The sequence below is a fragment of the Desmodus rotundus genome, chromosome 3, assembly GCF_022682495.2.
Source record: "Desmodus rotundus isolate HL8 chromosome 3, HLdesRot8A.1, whole genome shotgun sequence".
In the NCBI taxonomy this organism is placed as follows: Eukaryota; Metazoa; Chordata; class Mammalia; order Chiroptera; family Phyllostomidae; genus Desmodus; species Desmodus rotundus.
Window position 1 is genome coordinate 28,992,484 of NC_071389.1, and position 21,736 is coordinate 29,014,219.

Consider the following 21,736-nt stretch of genomic DNA (forward strand, 5'->3'; position numbering starts at 1 on the left):
AAGCTTAAAAGAGGAAATAGTTGCAAAGCCTGATCTCAGAGGTGACCACCACCTCCACAGGATGGACCCCTCCTCTCCATGCACGACTCTGAGAGAACCCTGATTTCTACCCTGGGCTGCAGCTCTGCTCTGGCTCCTGACTCCCGCCCTGCTAGATCAGTGTCCACTGGATATTTTTGTGAATTGTGAGCTCCCTCCTCCTTCTCTCCGTGGACACTGAGGAATCCTGGAGCTGCCTGGCTGGGCGGGCCCCCTGGGACCCAGCAGGCTGCTTGTGTGGGATTCTGCAGCTCCAGTATTTGCTCATGGGATGAAGTCCATCCAAGACAAACTTTATGGAGGAGAAGGGCAAGACCCTACATCCCAGACTGACCTTGAGCCAAATCCAGATCACTGGCAACTTTCTCTGAGCCCCAGGGGGAAGTTTAAGTAAAATGGACATTACGGTAATTTGTGGCTGCCTCAGAAGAACCCGTGACCTCCTCACACCCCTCAGTTCTTATTCCCCAAGTTCTCTCCCATCAGTCCAGGGGCCCGGCTGGCCATTGGGTAGTACCTGTCCTGCAATGGCGGGGCCCACAGTCCTTTACCCAGCCTCTCTTATCCAGACATGGGAGAGAGTCGGGGTCATAGCCGGAGGAGTGGGACCGTGGAAAAATGTACCTCAGGCCCAGTCAGCGCACAAGGGCGATTAGAGTCTCCTAGCTCAAGGAAAGCCTCAGAATAGCCTCTGGGCACCCACCAGGAGTGCAGGCCCTCATGTAACAGGTGAGAGAGGCAAGGCCATGCCTTGTGCTATTTCACCCAGAGTCATGACCGGCAGAGAGCGACCTGCCAGTTTTGTGAAGAGCAGGCGGAAGACAGCCCCACCCCCCAGGCATGCCAGGCTCCGCTCCAGGCCTTGGGGAGCAGGAACGGGGCGACACTGGGTGGGCCTTACCTCTGCCTTAGAGAAGCCCAGCAGCCTGCCCCTTGCTGTGGCAGCTGTGGGCATTCTCCCCCCAAGTTGGTTGGCAGTGGGCTGGCACTCCGGACAGTGGCTTTGGTTTTTGACCCTGGCAGTCATGGGATCTTTGGACAGTTCCGCATAATGCTTCTCCCCAAACTAACCCACATGTCTCCGGAGGACATTCCTCCTATTGCCTTCTGAAGGTGAAGTTAGGGTGCCCTACAGGTGGAGGGTGGCTTTCCTGGTCCTGTCATCCTTGCTGTCAGCAGCCCCATAGCGCCTGACAGCTCTGCCCATCCCTAGCTTCCAGGGACGACGGCGCACCAGCACCCACCCCACCCGGGCACTTGCCCTGGACACTAGTGAATGTTTTATGGGGTCTCTCTCCTTCCAGCTGAGAGTCTTGCCGGGTCCCCTTCCCCCACCCTCACCGCTGAGTCCATGTACCATGTCCCCCTGCTCCCTCACCCACTCTCCCCATAGGAGTAACTGCCGTGGCAGACAATGGGGCTGTATTGATTAGTACAATTCCTGGGCACCTCCGGTCTGTCTCCCCGGGAGCTAGGACAATGCAGCTTTGATACACAGAGCAGATTCTCAGCAGGTCCTTGGGCTGGGGGAGCCCTGACACCCCCACCCTCCTCCCCCGTGCCCCCACCACGCAGCTAACTCTTCCTGCACTCCTTTGCACAGTCGCAACTTTCTGGGTCACTTTGGCTGGTGTCTGTCTCACTTGCTGGCTGTGCCTGCCCCTCCCTGGCACAGATTACTCAGCCCCTCTCCCCACCCCCAGCCCAGCCTCCCAGACTGCCTGGCACCAGGGAGAGGGCTCAACCTTCTGGAAGGTGACCGACCTGCTCTGGGGAGGAGGGGGCCACAGGTCCACGAGCTGCAGCCATCCCAGGTGAGCACTCAGAGAGGAGCGCTTTGCGCCTCCGCTGCTCATTCACACCTCTGCCAGCTCCAGACGACACTGACGCATCCCCTGCCTCTCCCACTGCCGGCTGGGCAGCGGCAATTACTTTCACCTCATCTCCTCCCGAAGCTCTGCCTACCCCCTCCCCGGGCCCTCCCCCTCCGGCCAGTCCCCATGCAGCCCAGCGAGGGTGCTCCAGAGCTAGAGTGAGGCATGGGGTTTGCTGTGTTTTTCCCTTGTTCCCAGCAAGTTATTGGAACAACAACACACACACACACAAAGCCATAGAGTGAGGCGGAGTGAGCTCAGGAGGGAGTGAGAGGGTGGTTCGCTTCTCTCCCCCAGCTGGGCCTTGGGGCCTGGCATTTAGTGGGCTCCTGGTAGGGTGGTCGGGTGCCATTGGGTGCTAGAGATGGTAAAGGGAGAGGAAGAAGCAGGGTGTAGCCCACAGGGCGCTACCAAAGCATCCAGACTTCTTAGTATGGGCTAGGGGATGCTGGGCCCTGGAGCTGTCTCCCCACCCCAGACCTAGGGGTCCCCAACCGGGCAAGACGATGGGGCATCCTGGTAGGAGAGCATGATGACAGTGTGAGGAAGCTGTGCCCTAGTAAGCTGCACTTTCACGGAACAAAGAGAGCGTTAGCCAAGAGGATGGTCACCACAGAGTCCAGACAAAGCCAGTCACAGGCTACGGACCCGCGGGGACTTGTCCTGCATTGCCCAGAGCCTGGGGTGCTGCTCTGGGGGGGGGTGTGCTGTGAGCTGGGTACCATCCCGCAGGAGTGACCCTGACTGGGGTGGGATGTGACTCACACTCACCAGTCAGTCCCCAGCTGATGGTGAGACACCACGAGCCAGCGGCCAAGAAGCAGGTGTGAATGCCCTGGTCATGGGAAGGCATGGCTCTTCCTGGAAATTGATGGGCTGGCCAAGGGCCTAACCCACGGTAGGATCTTAAGAAACATCCATCAGGTGCAAGCATGTCTGAATTCCGATGTAAAGAACAGCTTTCCTGCGAGTTTGGTTAGGGTGGAGGCTCCGAAGGGCACATGGCAGGACGACATTGAAGTAAAAAGGGCAAACCTCTGCAGTCAGATAGTCCTGGGTTCAAATCCCGGCTTTGCCAGCTTCTCACCATATATAATCTTGGGAAAGTCACCTAAAGTCTCTGGTTTCAGTTTCTTCATCTCTGAAATGGGGATAATAAAGCCCTGGCCGGGTAGCTCAGCAGCAGTCCCCAACCTTTTGGGCAGCAAGGACGGTTTTCCATGGATGGGGCAGGGGCAGGAGGTGGGGCTCAGGCAGTAATGTGAGTGAAGTTCTGCCCGCCGCTCACCTCCCGCTGTGCAGCGCGGTTCCTAACCCGCCCCAGTCCCGACCAGTCCCAGCACACGAGGTTGTAGTTAATCCCCAGTCAGGGCAGGTAGGTATGAGAAGCATCCAATGCATAGATAAGTGGAACAACAAATCCATGTTTCTCTCTCCCTTCCTCTCTCTCTCTCAAATCAAAAAATTATAAACAAACAAACAAACAAATAAATAACTTGGGGAAAATGTCCGCTCACTGTGGAATCTAGTGAGCGTTAGTAATAATAGCAGCAGACAACACATATTAAGTGCTTCACACGAGCCAGGCACCATCCTAAACATTTTACACGCACAGGGCCCAGCAGAAGCGAGGCCTGCTTGGGTGCGGTTGGAAGGGTAACAATGTGGGTGTAATAATTTATAGTTTTAATTTGAACATTTCACCTAAAATGTGCTGTGGTGTGCTTGAGTGTCATAGTGTTGTGTTACAGAATGACATGCTTATACTTTTGTAACAAAAGATTTTGTAACAAGACAGGGGTATTATTTGTGCCGGACCCTCTGTATCTACCCATTTAGTCCTCCCAACAGCCCCCTGAGGCAGGTACACTTTTACCCCCCGTTTGGGGGAGAAGATGGACACTGGCCTAGGCCCAAGTGAGTACTCGAAGAATGGCCCCGGACCCCACTGACTCAGCCACTCACTGGGCTGGCCTCACACAGCCAGGTCTCCAGACATGCCCCGCTGACTTCCTGTAGACCCAGACTGAGGGCCAAAGCCCTGGCTGGCCCACTGGCTCCAGGAAGGCCCAGTCACCCATGATGCCCAAATGCTCACTTCCACCCAGGGTGGGCTGTGGGCTCTGGCTGCCCTGGCCCGGGCCAGGTGCCCAGAACAGGCAGCCCTGGCTGGATGGCTTTCTCTGGCTCTGGCCATGGGACAGGAGGCGGCAGCAGCCCAGCTGGGCCCTGGCCGTAATGAGGCCTCATTAGTGGGATCCAGCTGCTCCAGCCCCACTTAGGGAGGCCGGCCCCCCAGCCCCCACCTCTGACTTTTCTTAATAAGAGTGGGCATGCATCCAGAGGGGCAAGGAGTCTAGGGGCTTTGTTGTGCCCTGTGACTCTGAGGGAAGGTCCTGCTGAGCTGCGACTGTGACATGCTGGGGATGGGAGGAGGGCTGCAGGGAAGCTGCATGAGGGGAGGTGTGGGCACAGCACTGAGCAGGTGGTTTCCAGGGAGGGTGGAGAGGGGAAGGAGACCAAGGGGAAGGGATGGCAGGGTCCTAGGTCCAGAGAGGAAGGTTGGGCCTTATCCTTTGGATCTAGATATTGTCCATGTCACTGGGGAGGTGGCAGGTGCACATCTAGGGTCATCTAGTTGATCATCTACGCTGTCCTGGCTAGGAGAGCACGTCCTTGGTGCTAGGCGTTATATAAAGAAAGCACCCACTATGTGCCATGACCTGTGTTAGCCAAGTGCCCACCATGAGCCAAGTCCAACGCTGGAAAAATACACAGTGTGCCAGGTCTGTGCTAGGAAAGCACTCACTGTGTGCCAGGATCTGTGTTGAGAGTGCCCACTGTGTGCCAAGTCCAATGCTGGGAAACTTCCCACTGTGTGCCAGGATCTGTGTTGAGAGAGTATTCACTGTGTGTCAGCCCCATGCCAGGCAGCCCCTGTGGCATGCTAGGTCCTACACTAGGTAAGTGCCCATGTGTGCCAAATTCTGTGAGGTGAGGACCCAAGTATGCCCAGCCCTGAGCAGGGTGAGTACCCGCTGTATGCCTGGTACTGTGCTAGATGAGTGCCCACTGTGTGACAGGCTGTATACAAAGGGAGTGGCCAATGGGTACCAAATCAGTACTAGTTGAGTGCTTGCCACATGCTGGGACTCATGCTAGGTGCGTGCCCAGAAGGCGACAGGCCTTTTCCCAAGGGAGTGGCAATGTGTGCCAAGCCTATGCTACTTGAGGACTTGACACATGCCAGGACTTGGGCTGAGTGAGAACCTGTTGTGTGCCAGGCCCTGGGACGGATGCTGCAGACAAGAGGTATCCAAACCATCATGCCGAGGCAGAACAGTACAGGTTGGGTCGGGCAGCCCCAGGTAACCTGCGGTGCTTGCAAAGCCTGCTGGGATAATTTAGATGTTCTGGCACCCAGAGCCCTAGCCAGGTGACTCTGATCTTATTCATCACAAATCTTCCCAGTGAGAAGCAACCAATGAGTTCTGGGGAGGGAACAACGAAGCCACCAAGGCCCAAGACACCATATGAGCAAAGAACGGACATGGGGTGGGGGTGGGGACTGAGTCAACTAGCTTATGAACTTGGTGTGAGGCCACAGGGTTAAAGCTGACCCTTTGGGGCTCTTCTGTCCTGGCCTCCTCCCCTCCAGCTCCCTGTCCTCTAAGCCCCAGGCAGCACCCCCACACGTGTACAGAGGTATGAGGTGTTCATGGAAGGACCGCCCCACCTCACTCCAATGCCCCCAAGCATCCCAGCTGCTCCCAGGCTTGGAGGCACCCTGGCCAGCTGGGGTTTTGTACGGCCCTGTCCTAGGAGCTGCTGAGGCGTGAGGGAGGCAGCTGAGCTGGCCTGGCAGAAACCATCTGGGCTGGAAGTGGGGGGAGGGACACGTGCAGCAGGCATGTGGGCCTGGGCACGTGTGGGGAAGTGGCCTGCTCCTCCATGGGGCACCTGCCACATGAAGAACCAGGCAGAAGCTACGAGGATAACACAGGATGCCTGTGGATGCTGAAGAGACCCAAGGGTCCCATGTCCTCACACCCAAACCTAGAGCAAAGGGGGAAGGAAGTGAAGACACTTCCTCGCAGTGAGGCCCACTCCCTGCATGCTAGGGCACAACTGGCAACAGAAGCCACCAACCTGGGATGGTCCATGTGCCCCTGGTTTACATGCATGGCCCTCAGCACCCTGTGTGCTGCCCCATCACGGCATCCAGAGAAGGGGCATCCTGAGCCATGTGTCCTTAGGGGAACATAGCACCTAATAAAGTGCTATGTTCAGCTACCTAGGTTAGCTAGGACAGATGGCGCTCCTCAAAGGCTGTATCCTAGAGACAAGCACTGAATGGAGGAGGCTTCGGTTCCAAAGTGGGGCCCGAAAATAGCAGAATAGTGTAGCCCAAGGTCATCAGCAAAACTGAAAAAGAGGCAGGAATAGATTCTCAGCAACCATGGGGATGCCCAGGGGACAGATGCTATGAGCCTAAAATGAAGCAGCAGCGGGCAGAAGCCAAAGGGCAGAGGGCACGAGGAAACCAAGCCCCAGCTATCTTTAGGCACATCATGGTGCTGGGAACAGAGTCCCAAAACAGCATTCTCTTCCACAGACAGGCTAGCCTGCAGCTCCGGGACGCTCGGCTCTGGCAGGGACTCTGGGAGATTCTGATTCATGCTCCCTACAGCCCGTGTGGGTCCCCTGTCTCTCCTGCCTGATTGCCTCAGTCCTTTCGGGGTCACACCCGGGAAGGAAGGGCAGCCAGGGAGCATGCAGAGGGTTTCTCAGGTTTCATGGGGTTCAGAATCTTTAAGTAGGAAAGGGCAGAGCCACACCCCACTTCCTAGACAAGCCCATGGCGATTCCAAGACTTCTCTGGGAAAGCAGAGGCCTTTCTGGGTTCCATCACCACATCCACTCCTAGTAAGTGTTCAGGTCGTGAGACCTCTGCCTTATTCTGAGCACCCAGAGTTCAGGATGGCTCAGAAATACTTTCAGAAACTTGGTTCATTCAGACTTTTTCCAACCAGGAAGGGGCCAGACCTGAGCAGGCCTGAGGGGCACAGAGGAGGGCCCTGAGCCTGGGGACAAAAAAGGGACCACACACGAAACCTGCCAAGCTCAGGAGAGGCCTACATGGAGGGCTCTGTCACCGGGAAGAACTCCATTCTTCTTGCTGATGCGGTAAAGAATTACAGATCAGAAAGTCTATGAGTATGTAAATGGGGTTTATTGGTGATACCTTCTCATGCAAGGGAATGGGTCTTGCTGAAGTGGGGGTAAAAGGCAAGAGCATCAGGTCCTTTGTCTTGAGGACTTGTATAATTTGGCAGGAAGGGGGTGAAGAAGTTACATATCGATTGATGGGTAAACGTTGTCCAGCTTCCTCTGGGGGACAGGACTACCCAAACATAGGTATGTGGGGGGTCTGTTAGCCCAAATCCTTATCTTGCTCCACACCCCACTTGCTCATCTTGTCATAAAACAGATCCATGACAAAAGGCAGTTAATTAAAGTTGAGGCAGTTACCTAAAATTATTCATGGGCTCTTTCTCTAAGCGACTCTTTCAAAAAGGAGACAGTGACCAGAGATAGGCAATTAACCAAAGTTGTTTTATGGTCTTTTTTGTTGGGCACTGTGGACCCCTTCCTCCTCCCCCTTCTAGACCTTGGAATGAATACAGTTTCCAAGGCTTTCTATCACAGATAGTGAACACGATTTATGGAATTTCAAGGTGTCAACATGACGTTTCTTGCGATGTTCGGAGCACCTGGCAATCTTGCTGGGCCGGGCTCAGGACTGCTGTGTTAGTGGGTAGGACAGGTCTCCTTCCTCCTCCCGGCCTGGGTTTACTATCTGTCTTACCTGACAGCTCGAAAAACACCAAGATCGAAAGTAACCACGTGGGGTGGTCTGAACATAAAAATTCCTAACTGAAAGTGGGTCTCAGTGGGTAGTCACTTCCTAGGTGTGTAGCTTCCTTGACAAAGGTCAATCTTGACCTTAAGTGAGCCTGTCTATTGTCATTTTGCATCTAAGCTAACATACCTTTGAAATGTTCATCTCTTTTCCCAGACCACTCTGGGCACAACCATCACACCACAGCACAAGACCGCAGGACACGCTCGCTGTGATCTCACTCCCCGCATGCGCTTCTCTGTGCTGTAAATGTGAACGATCCTGTGCCCACCAACTCCATCTCACTCTGTGCAGTCTCAGAGATGTCCCTGCTTTGCTTTCCTCCAGCCTCCCTCATCCACCACCAGCGAATTTCATGTCGCCTCCCGCTTATGTCTCTTCCATTGACTGTAATGTATAAAATAAGCTGCAAAACTGCCATTCTCCACAGAGCAGCTCTCCACCCACTGAGATTTTGCTTCCCGGAAATTGTCATCAATTTGGCTCAAATAAACTCAGAAAAAGTCCCTACAGGTGTGGACGTTTCTTGCAACGACACCACCTGGCTAACCTCCTGCAAACCGTTTCTTTGGACCAAGTTGTTTGAGTCCCAGAAATCTTTGTTTTGGGAGGGCTCTGCAGAGACCCTGGGCCACTTGACCCTTACATGATGAGAAAGGGAGCCGGAGGAATGGATGTGGGAAAGGAAGGCACCAAGGGAGGGCTGTGCCCAGTCACTAGCTTCCTCCCCCGACGATGCCCCAGTCTAGCTCGTCCCTGAGGCAAGATCCCAAGAGAGAATAGACAAGCACTGCCCTTGGGGTAGGATCTGGCACCTGTTCCCCGGTTCCTGCTGCCTGTGCCACCCTACTTGGTCCACCAGTGGGAGTAGAAGCCCTTACCAGGCCCTGCTCCTGCCCCTGCTTTTCAAGGCACCCACCACCTTTCCTGTGCTCTGAGGCATTGGGCAAAGGAAGGGCCATGGCTTGGGGAAGGAGGAGCGGCAGGTTTTCTTGAGAGGCCTCAGGAGAGGATTTGAACAAAATGTGCTTTGTTACTCTTCAGACAGGAAGTACAGAGAAAACAGCCAGGGTCAGAGGACCCCTTAATGAGCGCCTACCAAGCACTCCCTGTGGCAGGCAGAGCTCTGGGGGGTGGGAAACAGGGTGGGGCGTCTCAGCCCCAGGACAGCCACAGGGGTTTTGCTGTCGTCCCAGCAGGATGAGCTGCAGCCTTCTCTCCAGGGTGTCTCTTGTGACTGGAGGAGAAGTGGGCCTCCTGCCTCCAACGGGCTCTGTGGCGGAATCTGCCCTGCCATGGGCCCAGAGCTGTAGCCCCATCTAACCAGCCAGGTGAGGGCCTGCCTGCCTGAGCCTGGGACAACCCTCACACTCAGGAGTCCGGGCAAGGCCAGACTCAGGGACCCACGGAACCTCCTTGGCTCTCCTGTCATAGGGCAAGCAGCTGGCCGAAGGCCCAGAGGGGGCAGGGCTCATGCCCCCTTCCCCGCCCCCGAAGTCTGGTCCCTGTACTCACCAGCATCCCTTTGGCACCTTTTCCCACCATGGTGGCAGTGGGCTGGGGGCTCTGGAGTCCCAGGCCACAATCACAAGCTCTGCTTCCAGCACCTTTCAGGCCACAAGAGACCTCAAGAGCTGCGGAGAGAGCGGAGAGTAGGGTGAGGATCTAGCCCGGGCAGGCAGAGGTAAGGCATGTGTGGCCCTCAGGGTTCTCTGGAACAGGTAGTGCAGAGCCCAGGACACCAGCTGGCAGGCCTCACTTCCCTCCCACCTTGGCACCCCTCTGCCAGGTCACTTGTCATCTTGCTCCTTTCTCTGTGACCCCGGATCAGCTCCTCCTTAGCTATTCTGCTGACCCTCCCCCTACAGTCCTTAGTCTCCAGCCTTCGTGTCCCAGGGGGCAAAGGTCTATTTTTCACTCTCCGGATGCCCAATTCTATAAAAGATTTTTTAAAAAGAATATAAAACTGGACAGGGTCCAATTGTTTCATCGTCTGTGTGAATGGCTTCAACCTTTCCCCTGAAGAGGAGTTGGCTTGGATCCACTCACCCACCCCACCCAGGCAGCCGGGATGGTCCTTCCTCATCCCAGTGCCACTCAGCACAGGTTCCAGGGCAACCGGGCTTGTTGTTATGTCACTAATGGGGACATAAGCTCTGGACATGCCAGACACACCACATGCTGTCTCCTGCCTGCAACACCTTCCCAACACCAGCTGAAATTCTACAAGTCTTTTAAGACCATACATAAATGTCCCCTCTTGTCTATAGCCTCTCCCTCACTGGAATGAACAAATTGCTTCCTCCTTTTTGTTTTGTACAGATGTCTACTAGTGTCCTTGCCAACTCATATTAGACTAATTTGGTTTTAAGTCTGTCAAGCATGAGTCCCTGAGTCCCCTGAGGGCTTGAATCTGTGTTTTATTTACCTCCTTGTGCCCAGCACCTAGCACAGTGCTCAGCTTTCTGGCAGTGTGGGCTGCATTGAAGGGAAGTGGGTAAGGCTGAGGGACTGGAATGAGGGTCGGCTGAGATCTTATATGATGCACATACAGGCAATTTGGGGCTGGTAGCTGGAGGGGCTGCAGGCAAGGCCAGGCAGGTGTAGACAGGTGTAATGTCAGATGCAGATGGTAGAGGGTAGTTTCTGACAGGCCACAAGAGAGGAACCAAGCTTCAGGGAGACTCAAAGAATTCTCTCATAGGAGGAAAAACCTGGGTCAGATGGACAAGGACATTGAGCCTCCATACGGCCGGGTCCTAGGAAGGACTGGGCTCAACCTCTGGGGACTTCCCCGCTCTCCCTCATAGCAGACTCCACTCCAAAGGCTGTTCTGTGCCACTCTGCCCCACCCACAGCCATCTGGCAGCGGCCATCTCTCACCCACAGGCCCAGGAAGTCTTTGGAAGGCTAAAGAGACCAGGAAAAAGCTCTTTGCCTATGCAAATCAACCTTGGCCCTGCCCACCAGGCCTCCCTGCAGCAGGTGGGGGTGTGACTTATAACCATTTTCCTTTTGTCAGTCAGCCATACTGGCCTCTCTGCCTCTCAATGTGTCCCTCTAAAGAGGTCCCTGCTCATGGCTTTGGTTTTCTGGGGGCAGTCAGGAGAGGGGTGCCATGCTCCCTTAAAATCATACCCTTGCCCTCCTCACTCACTACACCCTTCCCTCCAAGCTGTAAGCTCTAGATTTGACTTCCTCAAAGCCATCCCTCTTCAGCTAACAAATAATAATGACAGTTATGACAATAATAACAGCAGGTGGCATGAAGAACCACCTCATGGACTGGGAATTATGCCTTCTGGACGGGTGAGTAGATTGAGGACACTGTGCCCTGGAATTTAGGAGTGTTCTCACTCAGGATGTCCCAGAGCACTGACCGCAAACACAGCCCATGCCCTCAGGGTGCTTACAGATTCGAGCGGAAAAGGTGGCTTGGTCGCTGCTCTAGAATGAGTTAAGTGTATAGATTTGCTGCCACTCCAGCCTCTGCCATGTTAAATGGCCCATCCATCCATGCAAAAAGAACCAACTGAGTGTTGTGGCATGCCAGGCCCTCTTCTAGATGTCAGAGATGCATGGCACGCAGGCACCTAGCCGGCCCCTGCCCCACAGAGGGGCCACCACTGACAAGAAGTGCAGCATGTGTTGCAGAGCTCGGGCTCCGGCACCCGGTAGCCCTGGGCTGGAATTCTGGCTCTGCCATTCACTAGGTTACGTGACTTCAAGCAAGGTATTTAACCCCTCTGAGGCTCAGTGCTGTCAGTCTGGAAGATGGGGCTAACAATCCTTTGTAAATTCTGAAGTTTCTGCTTCGTTTTTCACTTGACTACAAGTCCCCCACACTTTCCTCCCCTCCAATCCATTAATCTTCTCAAAGCCCCAAAGCTCTGATTTCCTCCAATAGTTCTCCACAGCCACCAGGATATAGCCTGAACTGTTTATCAGGCATTTGAGGTTGGCCACAATTCAATTCATTTATTCCACAAATATTTATTTCAGGCTTCCTCTGGGCTAGACCTGTGCTAGCACCAAGAACTCAGGTCTCTGCATTCCTGCAGCTTACCGGACAGGGGGAATGAGTGAAACTGGTGTCTCAAATATACATAATTAAAGATTGAGATAAAGGGTATGAAGGAGAAAGAGCCTTAAGGGGTGGGGGGACTGACCTCCTGTTTGAGGGTCACAGAGGGCTTCCCTGAGGAAATGATATTTGAGAGTCAGAGGGAATTAATTAGGCAAAGCGGCAATAATGAAGGAGGAAGAGGGAGAAAGATTTAAGCAAACGAAATAACATAGGAAAGGCCATAAGGCTGAGGCTCAGAGAGCCAGGGAGAAAGTGGCCAGATATGCAGGTAGACCTAGGAGCAGCGTCAGGGCTTTTGGGGCTTGGGTTTTGGTCTTTATCCTGAAGGCGAGGGCAGCTATGGAAGCTTTAAAGCAGAGTCGTAATTGAGGAGGGTCAACTGGTGGAATGTGCATTTGGAAAACATCACCCCAGACGCAGTGTGGAGAAAGGGAAGAGAGGACATAAATTAGGAGTAGGCCAGGCCAGAGATGAGGGGGCTTGGTTAGGAAGGTGATGGTGAGGTGGGGAAAGGTGTACAGATTTGAGAAAAATATGTAAGATAACATTGGTAGGAGTTAGTGATGAATTGGACTTTGGGAGTGAGGGATAAGGAAGGGTTTTTGGTTTCAGCTGGTGCAACAGGAGAAAGCCAGCGCCAGCCCGAGAGACAGGAATGCTGCTGGTTTCGAGTGGGGAGAGGATGGGCTGAGTTGGGCAAGCTGGGTTTGAGTTGCCTGTGAGCCACCCAAAGGTGGGTGGTGAGAGGGTGGTCACAGGAACTGTCCACCTTTAGTCTCACTGCTCAGTCTTTCCTCTCCCCCAAACAGGACTGTCAGGTCAGTCAGTTTTAAGGGTCCATCTGGGCCAAGCCCTGGAGTCCTCTCTGGGGATGGAAAGGGGTCAGGCTCTTCCCCTGTCTTCAAGGACCTCATGGTTTAAGAAAAAGAGGGAGGAAGCATAATATCCGTTCACTGTGAAGGAGGGAGGGCAGGGGCTGTGGGAGCAGGGTGGAGACCTTGGTCTGCCTGGAGCCCAGATTGGTTACCCAGGGCCACCTGTGGCCACGTGGGACTATTCATCATTCCCAGAGGGTTCTTGCTTCCTCCATGCGTTTGCTCATGTGGTTCCCTCTTCCTTGAGTGTCCATGTCTCCATTTCCATCTGTATATATCCTATCCATCTTCAAAATGTCCCAATGCCTCTGTCTTCAAGGAGCCTTTTTTTTCTGCCTCCCATTGCAATCTTTCCACTGCACCCCCAAAGCACGCTGTGTACATCTGTTTAACACTCTCGTCACACAGTGTTGAGGCACAGTTGCGTGTGTCCAAATCTGGTGCCCCAGCAGCCAGAGAGATCTCCCAGGCAGCGGTGTGATTCTTCCGTGTCCCTAGGGCTGGGCACTGATTGGTATCGCCGCAGTCGCAGTATAGGCCAAGTAAGGGGCGTTTTCTCTGCAGTCCTTGTAAATATTTGGGCATGCTCAGTGTCGCCTATTATTCCCTTTCTAGAACCAGTCCCCTCACCCACTACACGCTCCAACCTTCTGTTGGCCCCTCACTTCGAGAGTCTTTAACCTCCCAGGTCCTTCTCTCCTCCAGTCCTTGACCCCTAACCTTTACCATCTAACAGCCACAGCAGCATCAGGCTGGTTTCAGCAAAGAAATAGACTCAGGCTCTGTGTCGGAGCTGTCAGAGAGCCGGGGACTTGGCTCCTTTAAGAGTGTCCAACCAGGAGGCGTGGCCTGCGGAGAGCAGGCCCGAAAGGAGGAGCGGCTCCTTTAAGAAGCGGCCCTTCGACTGAGCAGAGGCACCCAGCCAGCAGGCTGGGGTGCGGTCGCTTTTGGGGCTGCGGAAATATGCGGAGCACCCCTATTCCTCGAAGCGTGGCGCGTCTGCTTTAATCGGGGTGAGAGGTGGGGGGGGACGTTACATCAGCTACTACGTGTGGGCCTCTCAGCTGGTGAGGAGGCGGCGGTCCCGCCCCCGCCCCCTGCGGTGGAAAAGTACTGTGGCGCCCAGGTACCCGCCCCCTCGCCCCGCCCCCGGGATGGCTCCGGCACCCTCCTGGCCCTCGGGGTAAAACCCCCTCCCGTCTGGCCCAGCCCGGGCCCCGTCTCTTCTCCCTCCCGGCCTTGGCTTCGGGGTGCGGGGTGCTGGTTGGTGTGGGCGCCTCTGGGTGCTAGGCCCCCTGCCCTCACCTGTGGCCGCCCCGGCGCGCCCTACAAGCACCCAGAATGAAGGTTGGAATGGGGAAAGCACAGATTCTTCCCAGGGTAGCAGCCCGCAAAGAACTCCACGGCCGTAGTCTTTTTTCCAAAGCCGTGGCCGAGAGTCGCGGACAAAGAGCCAGAGGGCGCCGGACTCTCTGGCATGGCTTTCTGGAATTGGCAAGCGCGCGGAAACCCGCACGGGGCTAGCGTTTGGGCAGGCAGATAGGGAGACAAGAGGGCTGGAGAGGCTAGATAGGCAGCCGGGGTGGCCGGCAGTGCGAAGAGATGGAGCCAGAGCTAGCACGCTGGACGCAAACACGGGCCGTCTGTTCCCGGCCCGGGTAGACCCCCGGCGCGCAGACCTACTGGCGCCGAGACAAACCGCGACACACTCTGGTTCCAGCGCTACCCGCACAACCCTGCGCCCGCCATCCCCGATCAAGCGGGCGTCCGCACGCAGCGCCCCCACTCCGGGAGCGGCCCCCCTCCTTTCCTGCCTGCTTCGGCTCCTTGGTGACAGTGGTGACACCCAGACGCGCACACCTACCCCGACCTTAGCGACGAGACAGACATTCCCGTGCGTGCACCCACACTCTTAGCCACAGATGCCTGCATGCATGTGCGATCTCTCACTCTCTTGCTTTCTCTCTCTCACACACACACACACATACACACACACACACACGCACACTGGTCCTGGGGCTCAATCCGGAGGAGCCATCAAACAGCCAGACCAACAGAGGTGCGGGCTGCAGCGCCCCCTTCCCCCAGCCCCCTTACCATGCTGCAGCCCCTGGCCCAGGCGTGCTGGGTCCGCACCGCGGTGCGCCCAGGTGGCTTTCTTAAAGGGAAAGTTGCATCAGCTTCCCGAGGCTTAGTGCCGCCCCGAGTCCGCCCGCCCCGCGGCGCTGCTCTCGGCTCCTCCGAAGCCTGTTGTGTTTTGGTTTCGGGGAGGCGGGGACCAAGAGTTTGGTAAAAGTTTGGAGAGTGGGGATGGCTTGGGAGACCTAGCCAAGTCCCTCCCCTCCCTGAACAGCTCCCCAGGCTGCCCAACCCTCCATCCTCCCCCCGTTCCCGTCCCCCTCATCCCCACCCTTCCTGGCCGACTTCTCAGGCTCCTCCTCCCAGGGAATAAAATTACAAGTCGCTCCAGTTTTCAGATGATTGATCCCCTCCAACCCCTGGGAGGGGGCCCCACAAAGGAGCCCCCTTCTCCGTCCCTGCCTCTCTGCCCTCCAGCTGGGGCCCTTGGAGAAAGCAGATGTCGTCTCCTTCGGGCTAGACTGGAATGAAGCCAGAAGGCCTGGGGCACTTCGGGGGGCTGGGGCTCGAGTTAGCCTGCCAGGCCCCCAGCCTTCTGCGCCTGCGTTCCCCCTAGAGAGAAGTGAGAGCAAATTCCATTCCCTTTGGAGCAGCGCCGCTAGGGACTGTGGGCACAGCTGGGTAAGGCCTGGGTCCTACTTGGAACTGGAGGTTTGGGAGTAATCTTTTCTCCAGGGATCCTCCTTTGACCACTGACTTGGTCAACCCTACTCTGACTATTGTGTTACAGGGGCTGCAGACACAAACTTGGGCCCCCTCTTCCCTCCCTGGGGAGACAGACCAGGGTTCTCATACCAGCTAAAGGACACTTTGCCAAAAGGAGCTTTGGTGAGCCTCAGTTTCCTCCCCTGAGAAGTGGAGAGGACGAGCTCAGGTAATGCAGATACTTCTATGTGAAACAATGCTGCAGGCTGCCTCTGGCAGTAATGCTCCGCAGTGACAGAAAGGGGCTCCCCCATTTGCTTACCTTGTGAGAGCCTCCAGCTTTCAGGGAGAAGGGCCAGTAAATACTGGCTGTCAGAATCACCACTGTTGTCTCTTCCTGAGTGGGGCACCTGCTTGGGAAGGGACCACCTGGAGAGATAGGCTCCCCTCTGCACCCTGAATCTGTTCCTCACTGTTATCTGGCCAGGAAACACGTTTTGTTTTATCCCTGGGGACAACACGTTTTATCCCTGGGGACAACCAGCCTTCAAGAAGATGCGGCACCCAAACGTTGCTGGTTCAATTCCCTGTCAGGGCACATGCCTGGGTTTCAGGCCATGTCCACAGCTGGGGGTGTGTGAGAGGTAACAGATCCCTGTTTCTCTCGCAATGAATGTTTCTCTTCCTTTCTTTCTCCTTCCTTCTCTCTAGAAATAAATTAATAAAACAGTAACGAAGAAGAAGCCGCCGCCGAGGCACACGAGCCAAACTTGCACAAGATCAGTTGACAAGGGATCAGTCCACTTTATTAATTTACAGTCCAAGGCACTGAGGAAGATAGCTGGTATCAGGCACAGACACCTGCGGGCCGTACACCCTGCACAGCACCGATGTCCCCAGGGCCCTCCTATTTAGAATTGACAGCCTATTCGTGTTGGAGCCTTGATCAGATCTGGGAAGACAGGCTGGTCTCATCAGCAAGACTTCCATTTTCACTTTGTCCCCAAACCTAGTACGCGTAGCGCGTTTGAGATTTATCATCTCCTATGAACGAATCGTAGGTGTGTGTGTGTGTGTGTGCACGCACCTCTGCCTGAGCAGTCTGTTGTGACTGTGGATCTTAGGGCAGAGTGACTGTGTGTGCACCGCGGCAGTTCTGTGGTGTGGTGTGTGGATGTGCCCAGCTCTGGGGACCGGGCAGATTTGATGCAAGCCCTCCTTGTCTCTCCTGCCAGGACATAAATTCAGCTTCTGTTCTCTCCCTCCCTCCTGAGGCTTGTCAAAAAGGGCCACCACACAGGAAGGCAGGAAAGAGGCTGTTGGAAGAGGCTCCCACTTAGTGGAGTGGGGACAAGGGAAAATGTGAGGGGGGGGTGATGGCTTCCTTCCCCCTTGACTGAGGGTGGGAGGGGAGGCAGGGAGAAGAGGGCACTGTGTCAGTGAAGGTTCTAAAAATTGTCATGGCCCAGGGAAAGTGGGGCTTCCCACCTCATAGCTCAAGACACCATACAGGGTAGGCTGGGGGGTACTCAGATCAGGACCCCCAGTAGTCCCTCAGGCCAGGCTGGAGGCCAGGTGCTCAGGATCCAGCCTTCTGAGGCCTTACCAGGAAGAGGAAGATAGAGTTTGGAATTAATCTGAGGTCAGGGCGGCAGCCTAGCACTTTAGCCCGTGGGGTGGGGAAAAGAGATTATCCCTGTGATGTTTAGGGAAGTTAGAGATATTGCCCAGGAGGGTTTTGCTAGACAAACAGATGACATAACACAAAGTATATTTATGGATGTTGTATTTTGCCCATCGCGATCCAGAAAGGGTTTCAGGAAACCACACGGTGAATTAAATCCCAAGAGGCTTGTGAGAAAAGATTCTAGTTTGAAAAGCCATCTCTACAAAACAGGGACTGGAGCAGCTGTTTTTTCCCTGACTAGAACGAGGCCCCAAGGGAGGCAGGTCTGGGCTGAGCCCAGATCAGAGCTGGCTGTGGGCCAGCTGGCTCAGAGGGTGAGGAGGGCATGTATGTATAGTAGGGGGGATCAAGCCTGAGGACAGATAGGAGGACTACTAGGGACGGATATCTGGCCTGCTGCGGTCTGAGGCAGGGCACCAGGAGAACAAGCGGCTGGCTGGGCCCCGCCCACTGTGGGCCGAGAGTCTCAGGGCCGGCAGTTCCAGTGCTGTTTCCTTGGAGGACTGCACCCAACCTCAGCTCCCCAGTGCTGGCTGGTTTCCTCTCTTGTCATCCACCTGCAGGGGGCCAAGACCTCTGCTGGGACTCAGAATCAGTGCAGGTGTGCGTCTGATGGAAGTAGGGATGAGGCCAGACGTGGGCCACTTCTGGGGGGCACTGCAGGAGCTGGCAGCATTGGGTACCTCGGGGAAGGGTTGCTGAGGGACCCTGCTGAGAAGTCAGGGGAGGGTTGACACTGAATTGCAGCCTGGTTTGACCAGGGGTCTCCACCTCCTCGGAGCCCCAGGAGCTGGAAAACGTGATTGGCAGTGGCCCGTCTGGGCTCTGCTGTCAGGTTCTTCCTCCCTTGAACTTGGAGCACAGTGGTCAGTGCCTGGCACCTTCCCTCCCCTGTCCCAATGCAAAGGAGCGAGTTAGATTGGTTCCAGATCCAAGAGCTATCCCCAGGGCTCCATGTGACTCCCAACAGGACACCCTGTTGTGCTTTCCCTGGCCCTGCCCGCAGGGGCAGCACACGGGGCCCACAGCAGGGTTCCAGGCTGGACCTCAGTGGCTGCAGCTAGAATTAGGCACACAGGTGGAAACACTGACTTTGGCCCTGCCTGAGGGGACAGCCCGGACATCCAGAGCATTCAATGGCCAGACACCTAAATACCTTAGAGACCCCAAAGTCCAGAAGTCCCAATGTTAAGGGTGCCAGAGCTCACCACACTGTCAAAAACCCAAAACGCAGAGTTCCCAATACATAGTGCCCAACACCCAGGGGTCCTCATGCTGAGGGTGCCCAACATCTAGGCCACTCACAGTTCCTAACACCCACTTTGCAGAGACCCACTGTCCCAATTCACAGGAAAAGAACCTGGAGGGGAGGAAGTGGTGCCCTGGCATGACCCAAGTCCCTCCAGTGACTGGTGTTATTTGGGGAGTGGCCATCACTAAAGTTGGGGCCGGTGGTGGTGCGGGAAGCAGCTCTGCTTCCTCATTGCTCCCTCTCTGGGTCTGGAAAGGTCCAGAGGGGTGCAGGAGGGACGGCTTTTCCTCCACCTCCTGCCCTACCTGGGGTTGCAGGAGCTGTGTAGCGAGTGCCCACCTGTGAGTGTGCTGAAGTTGGGCTCATCTCTAGAAAGACAGTCATGAAAGAAAAGGGGTTCCTGCTCTTCTATTTGGGTCCTACGGCAACGGGACTGTTGCTGTGTCGCTGAAGGTCAACATGTTCCTGTCTGTGGCTGCTGTGTGGCCAGGGGCACAGCCGTGAGAATGAATGGCTGTTGGCATGTGATGGTGTTGGTGCGGGGCTGTGAGCATAGACTGTGTCAGCAAGTTGATATGTGTGACTGTCACAGTGGGCCTGATTATGTCCATCTGTCCAGACATCCTTATAAACCCTCCCTGCCTCACTGCTTTTCCAAGGGATGGGATGTAAAGTCCCTCTTCCCTCAGCCCCCCAGGTTCTGAGGCTCAGGCCTTCCTGTGGGGAGCAAGGGGCTGATCCCCATAGTCACCTGCAGCAGGCCTGGAGATTCCTCCCACAGCCCCTGTCCCTGTCAGACCCAAAGCCTCTTTGGACTGGGAAGATAGGAAGAGTGGTAGCTAAGTGGAGCAGCCAACACCCAAAATAGCCATCTACCCTGCGGGGAATCCTGTGACCCCCCCTCTGCCCAGTCCACCCAACCTGACCTGCTGACTTGGAGCCTGAGTAGGGTTCCTGTCTGACTCTGCTTCCCCAAATCTCACCTAAGTAAGCCCTTCAGACTTGAAGGATCAACAGAGCAATGCTGTCACTACAAATTATGATATCACAGGGAATTATGACATCACACGCATTGACACCAGGCTTAGGCGTGGGTGGTGCATGGCTGGCTGGCTGGCTGGGTGGGGCTGCATCTGTTGGTACCTCCACACAACTCCCAGCAGCTGGGGATGGCAGGGCTGGATAAGGCCATGTGCAAGGGCCCTGCCTTATCTGTCCCCCCCACATGCCTGATAAGCCTCTTACCATGGGCTGGCCCAGGGTGCAGGGAGCTGGCTGGAAGAGGGGACAGGGTCAGCTGGAGCTGGCTGAGCTCCAGTGCAGACAGCTGGGATCAGCATCCTGGCAGCGCCCCAGGATGAGGGAGGGGAAGGGTCCCCAGGAGAGCAATGTAGAGCAGGGGTTAAGAACACGGTTCTGAAGCCAGGCTGCCTACCCTCATGTCCTAGGTCTTCCACTTAATACGAGGTAAACTGGGATCTGAGTTTCTGTTATATCCTGCAATTAGAATACTGTTAGTAGTGACTCAATCATAGGATTGTTGTGAGGATTAAGTATGTGTGGAAGCAGCACAGAGGAGGGCTGGTATACAGGAAGCACTCATCTTCCTTCCTAGGAGAGATCAGGATGCTCCCCAGGAGGTGCCCCCTTGCCCAGAGCACATGTGGGTGGCCTGGGCCTCACTGGGGTTTCCAGAAGCTGCACAGCCTCATACACATTCCCATACCTTCCCAGTCCGCACTTGCCTCAGGGACCCTTTCCAAGAATCCTGGCCTTCCTGGCTTGGATTCTTCTAGTAACACCCAAAGACACTGTGGAGACCTGGGATCCTTTGGTGACAAAAGCCACACGTGGCAGTTGTAACTGGATCCCCAGGGCACATCTGGCCAGACAAGACGCTGTCACTTGTCTGGTTATTTTATGTCATCCTCACATCAAGCTTACAAGACAGGAGTTAATTCCATTTCCAGAATGAAGCCTGAGACAGGTGAAATAACTCACCCGAGATTACAGAACCAGCAAGTGATAGAATTGGAAGCCGAGCCCAGGCTGGCCTGTCTCTATAGTCTATGCTCTCACCGTGTGAACATTATGCACACGTGGCCGCGTGGTGACCCAGCAGAGGTCTTATGTGCCATACTGATAGTTTGGGTGAAACTGTGATTGGGTGTATGGCCACTGAAACTCTCCAACTCACAGTTATAAGACAGTGTGAATTGGTTTTGAGCACATGAGGTGGTGTGTTTGACTATTGGGATTTTTCTGTCGCTTTGGTGTGGCTACATGTGTTGCATGAGTATAACCATGGTTGGGCTTGCCATTTATGTTGTATGAAATTAGTCTGCTTGTGTGTGTGTGAGTGAGTGTGGTGTGGCTCGTGGGACTGTGTGGGGGGAGGTGACAGAGGGCCCTGAGTTCCCAGCGCCCCTTGCCTTTGCAGCCCCAGGACTGTGTCTGCTCCCCAGGACACGCATGATGGATGACTTCGCATGCCTGATGCGCTCCCGTGGGCCTGCCCCGTTCTTAGTTCTCCCCTCTCCCCTGCCTTTTTTTTTTTTCTTTTTTGGAAGTAAAGCAAATAGTACTACAAATGGAGTTGGCTTTCATTTTTTTCCATGGGATATTTGTTGAAAGCATATTACAGACCTTTGAGTGATATCTCAGAAAAGTCATTAAAAAGGAAAATAAACATGGCTATTCTAATTCTTTAATTTGAGTGGGTCGGTTCTCATTTGTTCTCAAGATGGTATTCATAGATGCTGGGGGTCTCCAAGACCCTTACAGGGGATCCACAAGGCAAAAATCATTTTCATAGTAATACTAAATTACTTGCCATTTTCACTTGGCTGGTACTGGCGCTGATGATGCAAGAGCAGCAGTGGGTAAGGCTGCTGGCACCCAGTGGGAATCAAGGCGTGGCTCCCAACTGTACTGGCAGCCCTGCGTGTGTCTCTGCCAGGATTCATGCACAGGGAAAAAATGAAGGAAGGAAGGAAGGAAGGGGAAACAAGGGCCAGTTTCACTTAGAAATTTCCTTGGTGAAGCAGTAAAATTATTAATTTTATTAACTTTTAACCCTTGAGTACGTCTTTATACTTTACGTGACAAATGGGAGTGTGTATGAAGCGTGTCTGCTGCTGACTGAAGAGAGATCATTATCTCAAGGAGAAGCACTAACGAGGCTAAGCTGTGAGCTGGAAGTCACCCTTTTACTG

At 54.8% G+C, this 21,736-nt stretch overlaps 1 protein-coding gene and 1 long non-coding RNA gene across 6 annotated transcripts in view; one reads left to right on the forward strand and one right to left on the reverse strand.

Moving 5' to 3' along the window:
• The window catches only part of SLC6A9 (solute carrier family 6 member 9), a 32,977-nt gene extending 16,946 nt beyond the window's left edge, over positions 1-16,031 (reverse strand). Inside the window, exons 1-2 of one of the 5 annotated variants that reach the window (XM_053920369.2) lie at positions 15,905-16,031; positions 9,352-9,470 (exon numbers count right to left, since the gene is read on the reverse strand). In XM_053920369.2, coding sequence (XP_053776344.1) covers positions 9,352-9,381 — 30 coding nt within the window. In that variant the 5' untranslated portion in view covers positions 9,382-9,470; positions 15,905-16,031. Of the gene's footprint in view, positions 1-1,803; positions 2,079-9,351; positions 9,471-14,895; positions 15,095-15,904 lie in introns of those variants that run through there. The other 4 variants (XM_053920368.2, XM_053920371.2, XM_053920367.2 and 1 more) reach the window with 4 other exon arrangements.
• Positions 15,291-17,563, forward strand: LOC128780451 (uncharacterized). The gene is made up of 3 exons (XR_008426368.1): positions 15,291-15,558; positions 15,668-15,811; positions 16,294-17,563. It is a non-coding gene; the product is annotated as an uncharacterized lncRNA (long non-coding RNA).
• Positions 17,564-21,736: the final 4,173 nt, after the last annotated feature.